This window comes from Xiphias gladius, chromosome 19 (assembly GCF_016859285.1).
Source record: "Xiphias gladius isolate SHS-SW01 ecotype Sanya breed wild chromosome 19, ASM1685928v1, whole genome shotgun sequence".
NCBI classification, from domain to species: Eukaryota; Metazoa; Chordata; class Actinopteri; order Istiophoriformes; family Xiphiidae; genus Xiphias; species Xiphias gladius.
Genome location: NC_053418.1, coordinates 16282083 through 16299308, shown reverse-complemented (window position 1 = coordinate 16299308; position 17226 = coordinate 16282083). Strand labels below are relative to the sequence as shown.

The window sequence follows — 17226 nt, the reverse complement described above, 5'->3', positions numbered from 1 at the left end:
ATTATGCAAGATTTTTTTGAATTTTATTTTGTTCATTAACCTTGAACATGTTTATTAAAATATTCTGATTATACAAAATGGGTTCATTTGCATTTATTTCTGAAGATATTGTGAATTAAGTACTTGAAATTCAGGGCTGCTGATAATCTTGACAACAACTGTACAGCTCCCACATTTATTCCATTATTATTAATTCATAAAGACCATAATTATCAGATGTGTAATATTTTAAGTATCATGACTAGGCTTAAGATTAATACAGAGCAGGCCATCATTTTCGAAACCATGCAAAATTCATTCGGAAATACAAATCCCGCCTGTCATTTTGGGTCATGACTTCCAGTAATATTCAAGCTATTCATAGAATTCTACAATCTTCCAGAAAGGTGTGGCTAAATATTTAATAGGATTAACTAATGAGTGCTGCAGCTGGTGACAAAACCAACGTCCACTAAAAAGCATCTAACCCTTAAATTTAAGCCATTGAAAATGCATGTCAGTGATCTCTTCGCATCATATCTACTCAAAACCCAATCTCATTGCATCTGATAGATAAACTCCATAATTCTACATTTTAATGAATGTTTAATGAACTTAAATATACTTTAACTTATGTCAGTTCAACTGTGACTGCTCTCAGTGTCAGTGTCAGGCAAGACAAGCGATATGTCTTTATTTTATTTGAACTCTTTACTGATAGAATTTTGAGTTTGTCCAATCTTGATAATGCTTGATAATTTATTATCTCAAGGAAAAGAATCATGTAAAAGTTCCTGACTTCCTTTTCACTGCTCTTTTCACCACCAAGGGAAAATCCTCAGACTCACATTTTAAAATAATATATAGTAATAGCACTGGGATGATAAAGGAGAGGTCAAAGGCTAACTGTACACTATATACCTAGTATCATATTCCATAGACATGACTCTCTATGAAAATGACTCAGCTCGCACCAGCAATGAGCCATAGTGGCATAATAACCAGCTAATGCAGACGACGCCCATAAATAGAGCAGCACAGAGAGATGAGGGTAGAGAGGAAGGCAGAGGGATAAAGCTGTGGAGTGCGCACAAAAGCCTAGATGCAACAAGGCCTTAAAAAGACCAGATGCAAACTCATTCAAGAAAATAACAAAGTGTTCTTTTATTTTCAGACTGGTATAAAGACTTAAAAAGGGAAAAGTTTTGTCAAAGAGTCACAAAGGTAAGCTTGGAGGAGCTAGAGCTGTAAGTTACAGTAGGGAGAATCATATATACAGGTTTAGCGATGACTGAAGAAGCCCTGAGGATGGTTGTACTTGAATGGTTTCAGACGATTTGGACCCCTGAAATTCAAAGAGGTAGAGAGAAATGTCAGAGGTACATCTATTGAGTGTGTAATTGACCAAATGTGTGTGAAAAGTTGAATTGCTTTCTGTAACTGTGTACCTGACAGTGCGCAAGCACATCTTTTCACGGGGGAACTCTCGTGGTCCCTCCACACTATCATCTTGGCCTTCGGTCTCCAAATACACATCCAGGCAGACACACAGGCGTGAAATCTGATTGGTAAGGAGCTGGTGTCCTGGACGTGGTCCTTGTAGTTCATTTTTGAACACATTGACCTCACTTTCCATGGCCTAAAAATGTAAAAGATGAGAGTGTGAGAAAAATCATGTGGATTGTCATTAAAAGGGCTGGACATATAATTCGCTTCTACAGCAACAGAGCACACGCTTCGGGGACATAAATGACCATTATTGCAATGTTCATACTCGAAGGTTGTCATCAGTGCGTCCACTGCGCTCTCCCTTCCAGCTGAGAGAGAGGGAGAAAAGAGGAGAGATCTCTGGATAACGGGGACTCAGCACCACTGCGGCCTGGAGACAAGCTGGGAGGAAGACACAGAAACAGACAGCTTGTTTATAAAATCCAATTCCAATCAAACAATCAATAATAGCCAATTCTGTCGTCAGTGACAGTATCTACCTGTGCCTCTTTCAACCACTCCCATAAAGTAGAGATCAGTCTCCTTTGCCAGCCCAGCCTCAGTCACATGACGTGTATATGGCAGATCCTTGAAAGGAAGAGAAATATCACGGTGAGACGTGTGCTGCATCAGGTGCATTTCTGGACGAATGCTTTCAGAACACGTGATTCCAAATATCTGTAAATGCGTGTTTGTGTGTGTATACCATGTACTCCTGGTGAGTGATAGTGGTCCAGCGAGCTAAACGGGAGATGATCTTGGCAGGAAAGAGGTGCTGACACTCACTGGAGACCGGGATGATGCTGTGCTCTGAGGACAGGAGCACAAACAGTCTCAGTCAAAATTTACAATTTGTTCATTACGAGTATTTAATGTGAAATGTTATTGATGAATAATGTACCTAAAGAGGCAAACTGTTTGTGCAAAGCCAAGCGGGACTGGACTCGTCCCCTCAGCAGCTTCATGGTGCTCTCCATGTGGCTGGCACTCAGAGAACTGCCCACACGCACCCCCTGGAAAAACACGAACACATACCAGCATGATGCAGCTGTTACACACAGAAACTGTGCTCTGCTTGGATAATACTCAGTTTAAGTACACACCTCTGAAGCATCAGTGGGAAAGTGTAGTCCTCCAAGACTCTGAACCCACATGTAGGGATGGCCCAGCTCCTCCATATAATCAGCAAAGGAAACAATCCTAAAAGGAAATGATGGGTTAATTGTGCTGGGATCTTGTTAAATTCAATTGTGTGATTCCCAACACATCTTATTTACTTTCATTATCTGACATCCTCACCCGACTTTATCAAACTGGTAGCGATTAGCTGGATTGGGTGTCTCCCGTCCCTGGTCGCTGGTGTAGAGACAGCTGAGTAGAGTGTCTGATTTCAGCAGCTCCCTGCAAAAGAAGACATCATCAGACTTTCCTTTCAGCCACACAGAGGGAGGGGGGGTGGATGTTTAGGTCCATACACACTCACCCTGCACTGATGGCTGTGGTTAGGTCTGTGGAGGTGGAGACCTTGGTCTTTACTGTCATAATGTTCAGATTCATCAGGTAGTAGAAGGAGAGATGGAGGGTGCTGCCATCTGTGGAGACACGGTGGATCACACATGGTGATTAACTAATCCATTAATATCTTAATTCAATATTCTCTCAATCACCCTCTCTCCACTAGTCCTCCCAGTGAACGCCCCCCAGGGTTCACTTTAAACTGCAGCGCATTAGAGAGCAATAACAAGGTGTGGTCATGACGGATGATAGCAGCACCCAGGGGATATAGACTATGCTGATGGACATCTTTCACACTCCACTTTCTGCAATCCGAGTGAACTCAGTGACACTTAGTCACTCAGACACCTACTCTGCTCGTTTTTTTTTTGTTGCTTTTTCTGCAGTAAAATGACTGCTGCAGCTGGAAGCAGTGAGGACAACTGGGGAGAGGTAAGGTACTAGAAATAAAAAGCAGGAATCGTAGTAAGACCAGTGATGAGAAAATATGCTTACAGCTTGTCGTAGGTGCCGCAGAACCACGATGATGCAAGCGTCTCGCTCACCTCTCCCCCTCCCCTCCCCTCCCTCCTCCTCCCCTAGGTAGAGTTAAGCCTGCAATGCAGGTCTCCCTATAATCTGTCACTATTCCTTTTATCGCCAGCAGAGGGAAGACGGGGGGGCCAAGTGGTGTCATGTCATCATAGCAGAGTGGGTCACGCTTTCTTTCTTTCACGTACCAACTGATAGGTACAGAGTTACTACACAACACAGTATATACATGGTTGCATTACAAGGAATGTAACACAGATGAATCGTAAATATTCGGGCTTAAACATGTCAGGTAAAGACAGGGAATGTACAGACCTATTTTGCACAGACTCTGACATACAAAGACATCAAGCATGGAGAATGTGTTACCTTTACAGGTGAGGTCTAAGCAGAGGGATAGAGGGTGCCTCTTCAACATCTCCCGTCTTTTGTCATCCAGCTGGCCACCTGTAGTGGGCCGCCTCCTCTTCTGTGAAACAACAGACAATGAAAAGAAATGGAAACAGCTAAATAAATAAATAAATAAATAAATAAGGCTTGACATTGTGCCACGTTAAATAAATTAGAAAAACAATCAAATCAAATTTCAGCTTCTTACAGGAGAGACATGATAGTGACTTAGCATCTCATGCATTTTAGCCTTCTAATATTACATAAAAGGAGGAAGTGGAATTTCAAAGGAAGGGCTGAAAGTAGTGAAGGATTGAAAAAGAAGAGTGTTTCAGATGAGCTGTCACATGCAGACAGCCAGAAAGAGGTTGCAATCAAATACAAAAAAATTATTCCTAAATCAGTAATTTAGAAAATACATATTCACTTCACATCTAAAGAAAGATCCAGACAGACAGTCTGACAACAAAAACATGCACTGGTTTGGTGCTGAGTGTTCGTGACGTAAGGTTACAGGTTACAGTCACCTAGCCATTCTTGGTAAATATTTCTCAGAATCCCCCCACTGACACTCATCTGGATGCAGGAAGCGATCAATAGGTGCTGCTCCCAAAACCGCCAGACCACAATGTGTGACGGCTAGGGCTTCAGGGACAGTTTGTGTGTCCGGTGCAGAGATGGGTATATTAGGAAATCGCTGCACTCACTGACCTGGGGGTGTGTGTGTTTGTGTTTGTGTTTGTGTTTTGGAGTAAAGCCACGCCTGAGACTCACCGTTTTCTCTTGCTCCTCCTCTGCATCTGAATCACTCTCATCATCTGGATGAGACAGAACAATAATACAATAATGTTATGTTTCTTCAGTTGCGGAAGAGAAAAAGAACAGAAAAAAAATTAACTGGTCAACAAAGCTATGTGTTTGTGTGGTAATATGAATACGTGCACATGCTTTATGTATGATGGCAGCCATGTATAAAAGTGTTTGTACCCTGGGAATCTTCTGGGGGTTTGGACAAGGCCTTGGCCTCATCCACATCACCACTGATTGACACACTTAGGTTCTTGTCTGAAATGGAGACAAAAATAAACCACTGACAATAAAGGTTTGTATCCCAGTAAGAAAAACTCTATTTTGTCTCGAAGCATAGGATATTCTCTAATGATTACTGACCGCAGGCCTGGCCGTAGGCATTGGCTTGAACAAACAGGACATACAGAGGCGGAGGGAGATGGCGGGCGACCTCAGTCTGTTTCTGAGTCTGTTCAAAAGGCATGGACAGATACTCCTGCACTGGCAGAGAGGCCTGAGAAAGAAGACCGAGCATAAATCTTATTGTCATTCAGAAGATCCATACATGGTGTCCACTGGTGGCACAGCAGTTTAACTTTCACTTCAATGAAGAATGGGACTTAATAAATTAATAAATGAAATATATAAATGAAATAGTCAATATTATAAACAATAAACAAACAACCCATTTTCAAAACACTTTGAGGTCCTATCAAAGTTCAGAGGGCAAAACCTTGATATTATGGCACCCAGATAGTTGTTATACCTGCATGATGGCATTCAGTCCTGGCTGTAAGCTTCTCAGATGTTCCTTCTTCACCTCAATGCTCTTCTGGATCTTCTCTTTTGTGGCCTGTGACTCCTTGTATTTCTTTGCCAACCTGAATCCAAACACAAATTTCTTTTAACAACTGCTCTGTGCTTCCAAAAAATTTGACCAAAGCATGCTACAAAAATGCACTGTGCTGTGTGCAGGTTTGCGTACCTCTTTCTCTGTTCAAGCTCCCAGTCCAGTCGAGCCAGTGTGAGTTGGTGGGGGTCATTTTTTGTGAGGTGGGGCCTGGAAATCTCCTGCGGGGCATCCTGGTAAAACTCATCCTCAGACACCAGGTCTATTTCCTCATGCTTAGACCTGGGACAGCGAAACAGAAGTTTACTACCACTGTGACAAGATGCATTTCTGAAAATCTGAATATGAGCAATCAAAGCTGGAACTAAGATGCCATATTTGCAAGCACCACTCCAACTGAGAAACACTTTCAGTAATTAACTATATATTTCTGTATCTTTTGAGCTGAGCTTTTTTTTCCACTCCAGTCCATATTCACTGACTGACTGTACACTACAGTAGATTCTAGATTCTTTTCAAAAAGCCAGTTTCAATTTGTTCAATTAAACAGCTAAATAAATAAAGTTTGATTTATTTTTGTTCTAATGTTAAACTAAGATTTCATGTGAGTAAATCTACTTTTTCTCAATTACACTGAAACAAGTAAAAGCTGTTCTCAGCTAATGAAATATTTTGAACTAACTTGAACTCCAGACACTTGCTGATCTCCTTCTGAAGATGCATAACTTCGTACAGTAGGTTCTGTAACTGAAGGTGCAGCACATCCACTCTCTGCTTTGCCTGGGTGGAGATAAAAAAAAAAAAAAAAAGACAGTGGTAAGTGCTGGTTTGCAAACACAACCCAGGTGACCCTGACACGCTAAACAATATGGCAAAATCCAAACCAGGATTCAGAAAGAACAAGGATTGATAAGCAGATTTGGCATGTGAATCAAAAAACCCTGCACAATAAACCCACAGGCCTATAAACTCTCCTTGCTGACAGTGGCAGCTACTGCAGTTAGGTGTTATAAGTAGAAACAAAGTGCTCTGTGTTCAACTTCCCTTTATTAATCAGCACAAAAGGGAGTTGAGGCAGCACTTTTTTGGCAACTGAATGAAACAGAGTGAACCTAACCTAAGCTAGCGTTTCTCTTAACATCACATAAACACAAAAAAGCATTTAAGAGTTGTGTGGGAATTACCTCGTGTGTCTGGTCTCTGCCTCTCTTTAGTCGCATATGAGCCAGACGATTGAGTTTTTTCAGATTCATGAAGTGGATGCAGCTCTGCATACGTTTCTGCTCGACCTCAGCACACTGAGAACAGATATACAACTAGTTAGACTCCCGTTATGGTGAAGACACAGAATTAACTTTGTCTGGGATCATATATACAATACTACAAATGGTATATATAAAGTTTCTGCTATGGGGGAATGTATGTGTTTCTACAGTGACAATCCAGCACACCATCTTGAAGAGTTTAGCTAGTCTGTAATGTGAACACACTATTGCTGACAGTGAAATCAGTCGGTAATGACATAATAGATTGGATGTGTATCTTGAAAGCAAGATTCTCACCCCGTCCTTGGCTCCGTTGGCTTTAAGCTCCTGGATCTCACTCATGAGAGTGGCCAAAGTCTCACATGATTCTTTGTACTGCAGATAGTCCTGCTCAGGGTCCCTACCATCCAGCTCCACTTCCTCACTGTACACGCGTGCATCCTGAAAAGAAAAGAAAATAAGAGAGAAAAAAAAACTACATCAATATATGCAGGATATCAGACCCCTATCAGTCTTACTTTAATTTGAGCCCACTCTTCTTGATGCTGTGAGAAGTCTGAGGATTCAGACATGTGGTCAAAGCAGTATCGGCTTACTGAGTTAATACCAAGACTCTAAACTTGACTCAAACTTCACTAATGATAACTCATACTTTAACTATCCTATATTAATACCTGGTTATCTGGTTGGTAATATTTAGTGCTTAAATATAGAGAATACACATCCAACCTTGTATTTGCTCCCGCGGGGCATTTATCGACAAGGGATTTGAGTTTGAGTCACATTAGGTCCTTTATCCCAATTACAAAAGCCAAGTGAAAAATGCAACCTTTATAAGGCTTAAAATACCCAGGTTTTGCTCAGACTGACTGAGACCTGCCAATTTAACTCTGATCATTTCTAGGCTGAAATGGATGGTTCTGCGGTCTGCTGCCTCATGAGTAAGATGGTATTTTGAACATCCAGAAACGTCTTACTGTGTGATTCAGTGCTCTTTATCTTTTGGAATCTATATTTTCACTTAATACATCTTTTCATGTAAGATGTTCAAATTTACACTGGCTATAATGGATACTTCCTTTGAAGTACTTAGCACCTCCCTTTCTACGTTAATTTGAACGCAAAATTGAACCTCACTGTTTCGAATTTCATATCTCGGCTACATTGCCCAGTGACACCTCGTCATTGGGGGCGTTTGGTTCTGGCAGAGGACCTTGACCCGGCCTGGTCTTTCATTGGAGTACTTCGTACAGACTACGACACGCTGGTGCCCCTGCGACCCCCTCATCTGCTCCCTCCCGGCGGTGTCCTGACATTACCTGCTGGTCTCCCTCTCCGCGACCTCTCTTCATCTCTGGAGTTCCTCCTTCATTGCGGAGAACTTTCGACTTTCGCTTCTTCAGGGCGTCCGACGACATGTGTGCCTGGATAAAGACGGTGAATATATAGAATTAATACAATAACATAAAGATCAGCGGTGAAAACCTTACGATAGTTACGCTCATGTACGTGCCAACAATACTTCCCAACTAGCCAATGTTAGCACTGTAGCTCTGTCACAGCTAAGGCCTGTTAGCTCACTAGCTAACAACCGTTAGTTTGTCGGCTTATAAAGGCAGGTTTGCAATCACAGATACCAAACCTTGGATCTATTATGTGTTTGACAAAATATCTTTCAATATCCACTTACCTATGGGATGTACAAATACGTCTGAAATGATTTAATCGTGTGCAAATGCACATGTACAAAATACTTTGTTTCACCGCAAAGCGCTGAATACGGACGGAAGCTCTTCCGTGTCAAAAACGTTCACCAGCTACACTGCCACCTACAGTAAAAAAATAAAAAAATAATAAGAAAACGCCAATGGTGTACTAAAATGCACTAAAAGGTAAAGTGGAAACACCAAAAAGAGAAAATCATTTTAAAATTAAAGTCACATACATTGCCAAAACCAATATAAGTACTGTTTTTGTACATATACATGAATATTATGGCCTCTAGTACCACACTGTATGCTATACTTCTACCAAAAGCTGAGTTTGCTTGTAATGAAATATGCCTGTGTTGAATACCAAACCTTCAGAAAACCATCTAACATCATACATATAACTACATATTATACAATTTAAGTACAGTACTTGAACATATGTATTTTTAATCTCTGATTAAACCTGCAACAAAGTAGACCACATACATTCACATACCTTCCAAAAATGATTTATTCACTGTTCTAATGACACTTTAAAAATTTACAGTCACATATGGCAAAGATCGGTACACTGAAGTTACATAAAAATGCAAATATTTCCTCTGCTTACTCTCTTTTACACTTGGCAGACCAAGGAATCAGTCAGTCCAACCTCACTTGGCCATATCTATCAGACTCTGCAAAGATGTGGGCACCCAAGTCTTCTCTCCTTGCACAAACACAACCCCTCTGTCTATGTAAATGACAATACGCCCAAATGTGTACAGCTGTTTGCCCTCGTGCCGTTTGGCCACTAAGGGCATGAAGACAATGTTGTTCTCCTCTGCCTTGGTCTGGATAAGATCTTTAAAGTTAGTTGGCACACCGGCACTGATGCCCCTGTGAGCCACACTCTCCGCATCCCTGCGCTCCTGCATCGCTTCATACTGGAAGTCCTTTCGTCTCTCTGTCTGTGTGAGATATGCAATGTTCTCCCTTGCTCCGGGTTGCATATATCCACCTGTGAATAGGAAAAAAAGAATTGTAACATGTCTTGGTGGAGAAGTGAAAAAGTGCTTTACTGCTTAATTTCATCATTTTATAAAAGGAATGCTGCCCTATATTTTTAATGTGCTTAAATCCTGAAAGTTTGTGCAATACTAACCCATGCCTGAAGACACTGCCCGGTTCATGATGTCCAAAGCTTCATTGAATTTCTCTTTTATGAGTGGCTGTGCCAACAAGACATCACTGAACATGCTTTTCCAACCGAGGTACCATTTAGTGATTTCCTCATAGTTAGGACTGTTGCTCAACCATGAACACAGCACCTATGATCAACAACAAAAGACAGACACAACAAATTTTTAATCAAATTAAATATATAAAATAACCAGATGTGGCTAACAACATCTTACTCACTCTCTTTAAACAATATACTATGTGAGCACGTCCACTGACCTGCAACCACTTTGTAAAGAAGTTTTTGTCCAGCAGAGACACAAGGCTGGAGGGGGACAGCATGCCCTCCCAGTCCATCACCCAGTGAAATGGATCCATCTGCTGTTGGTGAGGGTTTATAACCAGCTCCTCCAGACACAAAGCTGTGAAGAGAAACAGGAACCATCACATGAAGAAGAGAAACCATTGGGGAAAGGAGGGACATGGCAGGATAAGAGGAAGAGGGAAAAGGGAAAAACATTTTCTCCCATTTCTATGGCACCCTTAAGGTTGTCACTGATGAAGATATACCTAGTTTAGGGATGATGTTTTTCACCATGAATGCCTCCCATGCACCTGGTGTGAAAACATCTTTCCATGGTTGCAAGATGAGACGGGCCGAAGTGTCACTGGGATGCCACCGTTGCAATGCATTGGACAGTTTGCTCCTGATTGGTGGGTACAGAGGCTCTAGACGTGATTGGAGCAGAGGCAGCCAAGGGTGGATCCAGGAGTGGATGGGCACTGTGTCAGTTAAAGGGTTCCAGTTATCCACCTATCAAAGAGGGAAAAAAATGGAAAAAACTGCTTGCAATGTGGAAGCAACTTATCCACAAGTAAATTGTGTGAAATGATCAAAACTGCAAGAGTTTCTTGACATCTTAGTAACTGTGTCTTTAAGCGGAAAGAGCGTGTTTTTCTTGCCTCGCGCTGTAGCCGGGGTAAGATCAGCTGCTCCAAAAGGTGATCCAGGATCCACAGGGGGAGAAGAGGGGCCCACACTTCCACACAGTCCACCATTGGTCCTACCATACGAGGCTGCCAGCCTGACACACAGGACCGCATCACTGGGATCCAAACTTCCCACAACAGTCTGGAAAAAGAAAGAAAGGACACAAATGTCATGAACACATACAGTAAAAAACAGGCTGTAAAGCCTAGTAATTGGAATTTATTCATATGAATACATGAGCACAGCTGTGTGTGTGTGTGTGTGTGTGTGTGTGTGTGTGTGTGTGTGTGTGTGTGTGTGTGTGTGTGTGTGTGTGTGTGTGTGTGTGTGTGTGTGTGTGTGTTTAAAATGACCTGTGGTAAGGGTCCATATTTGAATCTGGGGCACTGGAATGGAGGACTCTAGATTCAAGGATTGCTCTCCACTGACCGATGTCTTCCAAACAATATGAGTTGTCCTGAAAAAGCAAAAGATAAAAGTCTTAGAACTGGTAGATTAATAGTTGGTTATTAAAAATAAATAATGAGAGTGTGTAGCTAACTCAAAAGAAGATAACTGCTAAAGCATACCTTCAGTGGGTCCCAGGAACGAAGTTTTTCTTTGAGTAATGGATGAATAACAGCTACAGCCAGGTCTGCCAATCCCATTGTCTTGTATTCTTCATAATAGTCTGTTTGTAAAGTCTCAAAGATCCGGGCACACTCCTGAACAGAGAGGAAGGAAACCACCCAAATGTATTATTTTTATGGATTTCAAAACAGAGCAGGAACTAATAAACTGATAACTGTAGCTGTTAGTCTGTTTGGGTTCACAGTAGATGCACCTGCAGGGTGGGTCCCTCCCCAGGTGCTGTCTCCCCAGAAGGAAAACGCTCCACCAGTGCCAGTACAGCCTCCATTCTCTGGATGGCATCTTGCTCTGCATCCAGTCTGCTCTGCAGTGCTCGTGACTCGTGGCTCAGAGACACAACTACATCTTTTTCATGCTGCAGACGTCTGGCAGACTATAGGAGGGGTTAATATGATGAGAAAAAGACAAAACATGTCAGTATGTAGTGGAAGTAGAAGTAACAAAATGGTACATAGAAAACACAACAACATAAGACAAGCCTCAGATTGCTGATACGCCTCATACCTGTAATATGTCCTGTTCTGTAAGGTCTATCAGTAGCTGCAGGTTATGTTCCAGCTCAGGCAGAGCAAAGCCAGATCCTTTCTGATCCCGAGTTGACATGCTTGGTGGAGCTTCATCTGGGACATTGTGCTTGTTGGACATCTGACTGTAACTGTAGTATACCTTTTGCTCTCTTCCAGTCATATCTATTACCTATTGACAGATATAGATATGGGGTAGATGAGTTTCTGAGAAAAAAAAAAAAAAAGGCAGCCAACCACGCTTACTAATTACTTCATCCAAAGGGGCTTGAATTGAGTACAATTAACTTAAATTCCTGAAGCTTATTACAACATTACAGCCTAATTCATAACATTCCTATTAGGTCGGAGCAAAGGAGTGTTAATGCTAGAGTCTTTTCTAACATACCTTGACCTGTGCCAGCTCTCCAGCGGATGCTGCTGTGCTCCGCCCTGCCAGTTTGCCTTTAGCCTTCAGCTCGTCTACAGTTCTGTAGGAGTACTTGGGTTTCTTCTTTCCTCCAGAGCCTGCAGGATCCTTACGCCACTGGCCTAGCTCCTTCTGAAACTCCTACACAGGACAGGCATTGAACAAAAATGGGAAAATAATATTGACTGACTCTACAATACCACCTCTGCTATATAATATAACAGTGGATCTGGATGGAAACAAAAGGCAAAGACAAATTTTGTCAACATTACCTTTTCCTCTTCTTCATCTGAGTCGACCACGGGAAAATCCTGAAGACTCTGCCTGGTTCGCTCAGTGCCATAAGCACCCACTGCTCCCTTGCCTTTACGAACCTTTGCCTCAATAGGGTTTACAATACCTGCAGCAATAAGAGAGCAACATGTCAAAGTATATCAACTCTACTCTATTGCTCCTGTAAAACACAGTGTTACTAAACATCTCAATAACATAGCCTCATCGGGCTTACCCACCTTGTGCATTTTTGCCCAAGCCTTTGCCTGGTTGGTAGCCCATTTTCTGCAGAAGCTTCTGTCCAATTCCCTTTGTGTGCTTCTCCCAGCTACCAATGCCTTGTCCAGACTGTATTCCACCAGCAAACCTCTGCGACTGGTTCCCACGGAAATTACCCTGCAAATAACAATACATGCTGATAAATAATATCACTGTTCATAAAATTTTCTGTTGCAGATTATAATGCAATGACTTTAAAAAATGCACACATAACCCAATTTACCATCTGCAGTTTCTTGGGTGCAGTGCTGCGAGGAGGGGAAGGTGCCGAAGGAGCATCATCATCAGAGTCATTAGAGTATCCTTCTCCTTTTTGCTGCTGTTTCTCCTCAGCTGCAGTCCTCCGCAGACCAGCACTCACAAAGTTCACTGGAGCACTGTAGTCTTTAGATCTAGAGAAGACACAAACGATTGAGTTGTTTTTGTTAATAACTGATAAAAATAATAAATCTGTTGTTTTTGTGTACTACTCCTCTTGGGATGACTAAGATGGGACATTGGAGCAGCAACAAAAACAAACCAATGCCTTACCTCTTGCCTCCAAAGCTAGGCCTCTCATCCTCGTCTGAGTCCCTATCAGCCCAGATGCCATAAGTGGCCTGCTCCTTGGTCTGCCTGTGTCTGCGGCGGTCTGGGTTGAACTCATTGGCCAGGTCCCATTCAGTCACCTCAAAGCTCTCAATCTCCACACCTTCCTCCTCCTCCTCTTCCCCTCTCCGCCCATACAAGTGGGACATGGACATCTCTTGATATCACAACAAACAAAATAGCAGTTAAAGAAGTGTAAAAACTCAAAATGATAACCTGCATCCAGAGCCACTCTCCATGACAACAGAACAAACTCTATCTGCTGGTGAAAGCCACAAGAAGTTGCTGAAGCTTGGGAAATTAGATTTATTTCTTTTTATTTTATGTTATTTTTTTGCCAAACCAATTTAACATCCAGTACGTTTTATGTATTTTAAGTACTCTGTAGCTATGAGCATGTGGTCACTGTAGCTTGCCCGGATATGAAGTCAACTACAACAAATGCCGTTTAACTAGATTAATATCAACTCAAAAAATAATATATACATCCTCTCAAATAGCTTTCTAGTTAGTTAGCACAAATACTCTTAGCAAACGTATCTAAACAACTACTGTGGAGAAAACACAACGTGAAGACCAGCTAACGCTAGCTAATATAAAATGCTCGCTTTACAGGAAAAACCTGCGTCCTGTGAAATAATTAAAAACAGTTTTCTCTAACTCACCTGAAATTTTAGTTATTCCCTTACTTGGAACTTAGCAACACATTATTTCTTCTGTGGCAGTAACGAGAGATGATCCAGCTAATAGATACTAGCTTCTTCGTCTTACACACGAAAACACAAGTACTTCCGGTAACAGACGGTGTACGGTCAAATGTTGAACCCCGAAAATGTACGAGTAATGTGTCTCAAATTTACAGAAGTAAACAAAGTAACCTATAAAACAATAAACTTTTGTACGCTCTTTTGATTCATGGCAATTCACAAGGCAAAACAATATTTTAAGTGCATTTGACTGAACGTCTGTTTTCCCAAAAAGACCAGACAATACGGTGTTTGTCAGGTTGTTATTAAACCACAAATGTCCACTGACGCTACAAGATGATCAAGCTATAAATTGCTCTTATTGATTACGCATTAATTTGACCAAAAAAAAACAAGGCATAATTTAATAATTTTCTGGGATATAAAATTTGGCATAACACCGGAAGAGGAAATTCGTGTGTCACACTCAAAATAGTCCTCCGTGTTGCAGACTCGTCAACCCAAAGCAGAACTTAAATTATACCTTAAGCAACAAAACACATATATATTTATATATGTATTTTTTTTTTCATCAACGGTGAATTGGCATAGATGTCGGGTACCGGAGAGGAGTGGCAGGTGGCCCGGCGACGAAAAGGCGCGGCGCGGAAATCCAAATCACTCCAGGTGTCTTCAGTTTCAACACGCTGCCAGGAGCCGCTGGACATCGGGAAAACTGTCAAACGGATCAGAGACACAGTGTAAGAAATGTAATTCCACTCCAGCAGCAACACCTGGAATATAATTCATATTTCAGGTGAATGCATACTTCCACCACAGGTTTTTGCACAAACCCCAGAGTCCTTTTAACTTTGCTCACCCGCTCCCTCTGTAGGTCTGAGCTAAGATGTGAGGAGTTTTGGCAAGAGTGGAAAGGTGAGTATGCTGGACTAATGGCGTTACCACCAAACATTTTGTTTAGCTGAGGAACGATTTATCTTGCGTCTTAATGAACCTTTCAGGATTATTCTGCAGAGCAGCTGCTGGTGGCAGGATCAGCATCCCTCTCAAAACCTCCAGAGAATAAGGACACCGAGGATCCCACTGACCAGCTGGAGAGGGGCAGAGAAGACGGACTGCGTCAACAGCTGGAGTGTGTGTGTTATGGCCTTGGCTCCTTTTCCTCCTGCGCCTCAGCTCGCTACCAGCTTGCCATGTTGCTGCTGCTGCTGGATGCAGGACAGGTCAGAGATGGGTTTCATCAGTGAGATAATAAACACTCACACGTAGCACTGTTTATTCTAAACTGTGTCTCACTGCTCCTCTCTCTTTAGATTCCACTTAAGGACTGTTCTGTTTATGACCCTGCGTTCTCCACTGGAGAGCGGGACGCTTTGGGAGAGCTAGGTCTGACTGTACTCACAGAAAATGAGGTCAGCTGATCACTTGTGTTTGGAGATTTACGGTGCAGCGAATAAACAGAAGAAACCAGTGTTGTTGAATGTTTTAGCCCGTTTAATACAGATTATGAATATTTTACAGCACATACCACAGATGAGCATGAGAGTTCATTGTTGACGTTGGAAACAGGACTTTGACAGAGGAAAAACACCATCTATCTGTTCCCAGGGCTTTCTACAGCATTTCTTCTGTTCCTAATCAGAATTTGTTCTGTTGTCATAGAGACAACTGCATAATCATCACTTGACCCAAGTATGGAATTTGGTCACATGATAACAAGTGGTTTTAATGAACGCTGGTAGCAGACAACATCAGCTGTCTGTGGGCAGCAGGCCAAAACCAGTCCCCGCGTTGACTGAAAAAGTTGTCAGAGTCATTGACCTGGAGTTAGTGGATGGTCAGAGAAGATCAAAGACATTTACATCCAATGACGGAGAGCATACTCAGACAGAGACAAGGATTATGATATACTCACTTTTACCTTGTAAATGAAAATAATGAATTAAATACAACAATTATAGAACACACTGACAAAACCTAGATGACTTATTTCAAGCTAATGACAGGTCTCAGCAAGCCGATTTTAGATTTCATTTGTAGCTTACGGACTGCCTGGAAGATAGGAAATTAATGCAAAAACAATGGCTTTCTGTCTCACTGCTCAGTATTTTGCAGGAGGGGAAGCGCCTGGCAACTAAGCCCACACTCTTTTACCTGATGCATTGTGGGAAAGCCCTGTACAACAACCTTCTGTGGAAGAACTGGAGTACACGATGTCTCCCTCTGATGATAATCATTGGAAACAGCTTCAGTGGCATGTGGGACAGGTTTGTACAAGACATGAATGAGGCAGATGACCTTTGAGAAACTGACGGAGTGTTGAGGTGACGTTTTCTGTCTGTCGTACCAACAGGACGATCGAGAGAGAGTTCAAGCGGGACTACAGCTACATTAGTCAGGCTGTGGATGTGTGTGAGGAGAGACAGCTGCCCTGTCCATCCCGTCTGATAGACATCTTCAGTGATACATCAGTCATCACATTTCCTACCAGCAGCCTTAACAGACTCCCACAGTCCACTTGGGCAGAGCCACCTGAGCCACAGTACCAACATTGCCCTGATTTGGAGATTATACTGAGGGAAACACAGAGCTGAGTCAGGAGATGGATAATACTGGACTTTTTTTTTATTTTTATTGTTGCTATTGATATCACCAGTTTTAAATAAATGAACCATGCTCCATATTAAGAGTTGACTCTTGCACAACTGAGCCACTATCCCATTTCATGGGAGAGGAAAACATTATTTTACCATCTTGGATTCATTAATCCATACTGGCTCTAACGGCAATAAGTAATTACTTTCATAGAATTGGGAAGATTTGTTAAGGATTTATTTGTCTAGTGTTTAATTGGTCATACAAGTTTTATTCCAGTTTCAATCCCATTTACCATCAGTTGTATATACATTAAAGCCGGCCATTTTTAATATATTTTTTTCAGTTAGTACAACATGAAAAATCAGCTTGCAGAAGCTTTAAATTTGTGTGAGTTAGATGATACAGCATAGGTAATGCATCACTGAAAAAATCTTCTCCACATTGTTTTGGGGTTTTTTTTTTTTTTTGTTTTTGGGGGGGGGGGTTAAAGTAATGCATATTTAACATGCAGAGCTCCAAAAACCGATATTTAAGCGTCAGCAGCACA

At 41.8% G+C, this 17226-nt stretch overlaps 3 protein-coding genes across 5 annotated transcripts; 1 reads left to right on the top strand and 2 right to left on the bottom strand.

The window, feature by feature from the left end:
• Positions 1–1118: 1118 nt before the first annotated feature.
• Positions 1119–8630, bottom strand: thoc5 (THO complex 5). Its single transcript, XM_040154385.1, has 20 exons — positions 8498–8630; positions 8127–8231; positions 7105–7248; positions 6727–6840; positions 6225–6322; positions 5678–5824; positions 5459–5573; positions 5074–5206; positions 4891–4968; positions 4678–4721; positions 3883–3982; positions 2951–3059; positions 2767–2868; positions 2571–2667; positions 2369–2480; positions 2174–2277; positions 1968–2055; positions 1754–1869; positions 1428–1618; positions 1119–1324 (listed from the first exon to the last, which is right to left on the bottom strand). Exons 2-20 carry the CDS (start codon positions 8223–8225, stop codon positions 1261–1263), a joined length of 2055 nt encoding a protein of 684 aa, XP_040010319.1. The 5' UTR covers positions 8226–8231; positions 8498–8630; the 3' UTR covers positions 1119–1260.
• A 390-nt stretch (positions 8631–9020) lies between these two features.
• Positions 9021–14796, bottom strand: tfip11 (tuftelin interacting protein 11). Of its 2 annotated transcripts, none has more exons than XM_040154384.1 (15): positions 14684–14796; positions 13318–13531; positions 13010–13178; positions 12747–12903; positions 12507–12634; positions 12214–12375; positions 11806–11997; positions 11495–11674; positions 11241–11375; positions 11025–11128; positions 10644–10812; positions 10251–10494; positions 9960–10102; positions 9664–9829; positions 9021–9519 (listed from the first exon to the last, which is right to left on the bottom strand). In XM_040154384.1, exons 2-15 carry the CDS (start codon positions 13527–13529, stop codon positions 9173–9175), a joined length of 2508 nt encoding a protein of 835 aa, XP_040010318.1. In that variant the 5' UTR covers positions 13530–13531; positions 14684–14796; the 3' UTR covers positions 9021–9172. The 2 variants fall into 2 exon arrangements, with proteins under 2 accessions (XP_040010318.1, XP_040010317.1); XM_040154383.1 differs by lacking the exon at positions 14684–14796 and adding an exon at positions 14040–14531.
• Positions 14192–17223, top strand: srrd (SRR1 domain containing). 2 transcript variants are annotated; one of them, XM_040154386.1, is made up of 7 exons: positions 14192–14208; positions 14673–14821; positions 14956–14996; positions 15096–15304; positions 15395–15493; positions 16197–16348; positions 16435–17223. In XM_040154386.1, the coding sequence occupies exons 2-7, from the start codon at positions 14673–14675 to the stop codon at positions 16673–16675; spliced, it is 891 nt and encodes a 296-aa protein (XP_040010320.1). In that variant the 5' UTR covers positions 14192–14208; the 3' UTR covers positions 16676–17223. The 2 variants fall into 2 exon arrangements, with proteins under 2 accessions (XP_040010320.1, XP_040010321.1); XM_040154387.1 differs by lacking the exon at positions 14192–14208 and having other exon boundaries at positions 14717–14830.
• The last annotated feature ends 3 nt before the right edge of the window (positions 17224–17226 follow it).

What these genes read in the sequence shown, in the direction of transcription:
- srrd (XM_040154386.1), top strand. Translation starts at nt 14,673, where the DNA reads ATGTCGGGTACCGGAGAGGAGTGGCAGGTGGCCCGGCGACGAAAAGGC. An exon ending in GTTTTGGCAAGAGTGGAAAG is followed by an intron (nt 14,997 to 15,095) that starts GTGAGTATGCTG and finishes ATTATTCTGCAG; the next exon opens with AGCAGCTGCTGGTGGCAGGA. An exon ending in TGCTGCTGGATGCAGGACAG is followed by an intron (nt 15,305 to 15,394) that starts GTCAGAGATGGG and finishes CTCTCTCTTTAG; the next exon opens with ATTCCACTTAAGGACTGTTC.
- tfip11 (XM_040154384.1), bottom strand. Translation starts at nt 13,529, where the DNA reads ATGTCCATGTCCCACTTGTATGGGCGGAGAGGGGAAGAGGAGGAGGAG. An exon ending in GAGAGCTGGCACAGGTCAAG is followed by an intron (nt 11,998 to 12,213) that starts GTATGTTAGAAA and finishes ATCTGTCAATAG; the next exon opens with GTAATAGATATGACTGGAAG. An exon ending in AAACATCATCCCTAAACTAG is followed by an intron (nt 10,103 to 10,250) that starts GTATATCTTCAT and finishes TTCTCTTCACAG; the next exon opens with CTTTGTGTCTGGAGGAGCTG.
- thoc5 (XM_040154385.1), bottom strand. Translation starts at nt 8,225, where the DNA reads ATGTCGTCGGACGCCCTGAAGAAGCGAAAGTCGAAAGTTCTCCGCAAT. An exon ending in CCAACGGAGCCAAGGACGGG is followed by an intron (nt 6,841 to 7,104) that starts GTGAGAATCTTG and finishes ATCTGTTCTCAG; the next exon opens with TGTGCTGAGGTCGAGCAGAA. An exon ending in TGCCTACGGCCAGGCCTGCG is followed by an intron (nt 4,969 to 5,073) that starts GTCAGTAATCAT and finishes TCTCCATTTCAG; the next exon opens with ACAAGAACCTAAGTGTGTCA.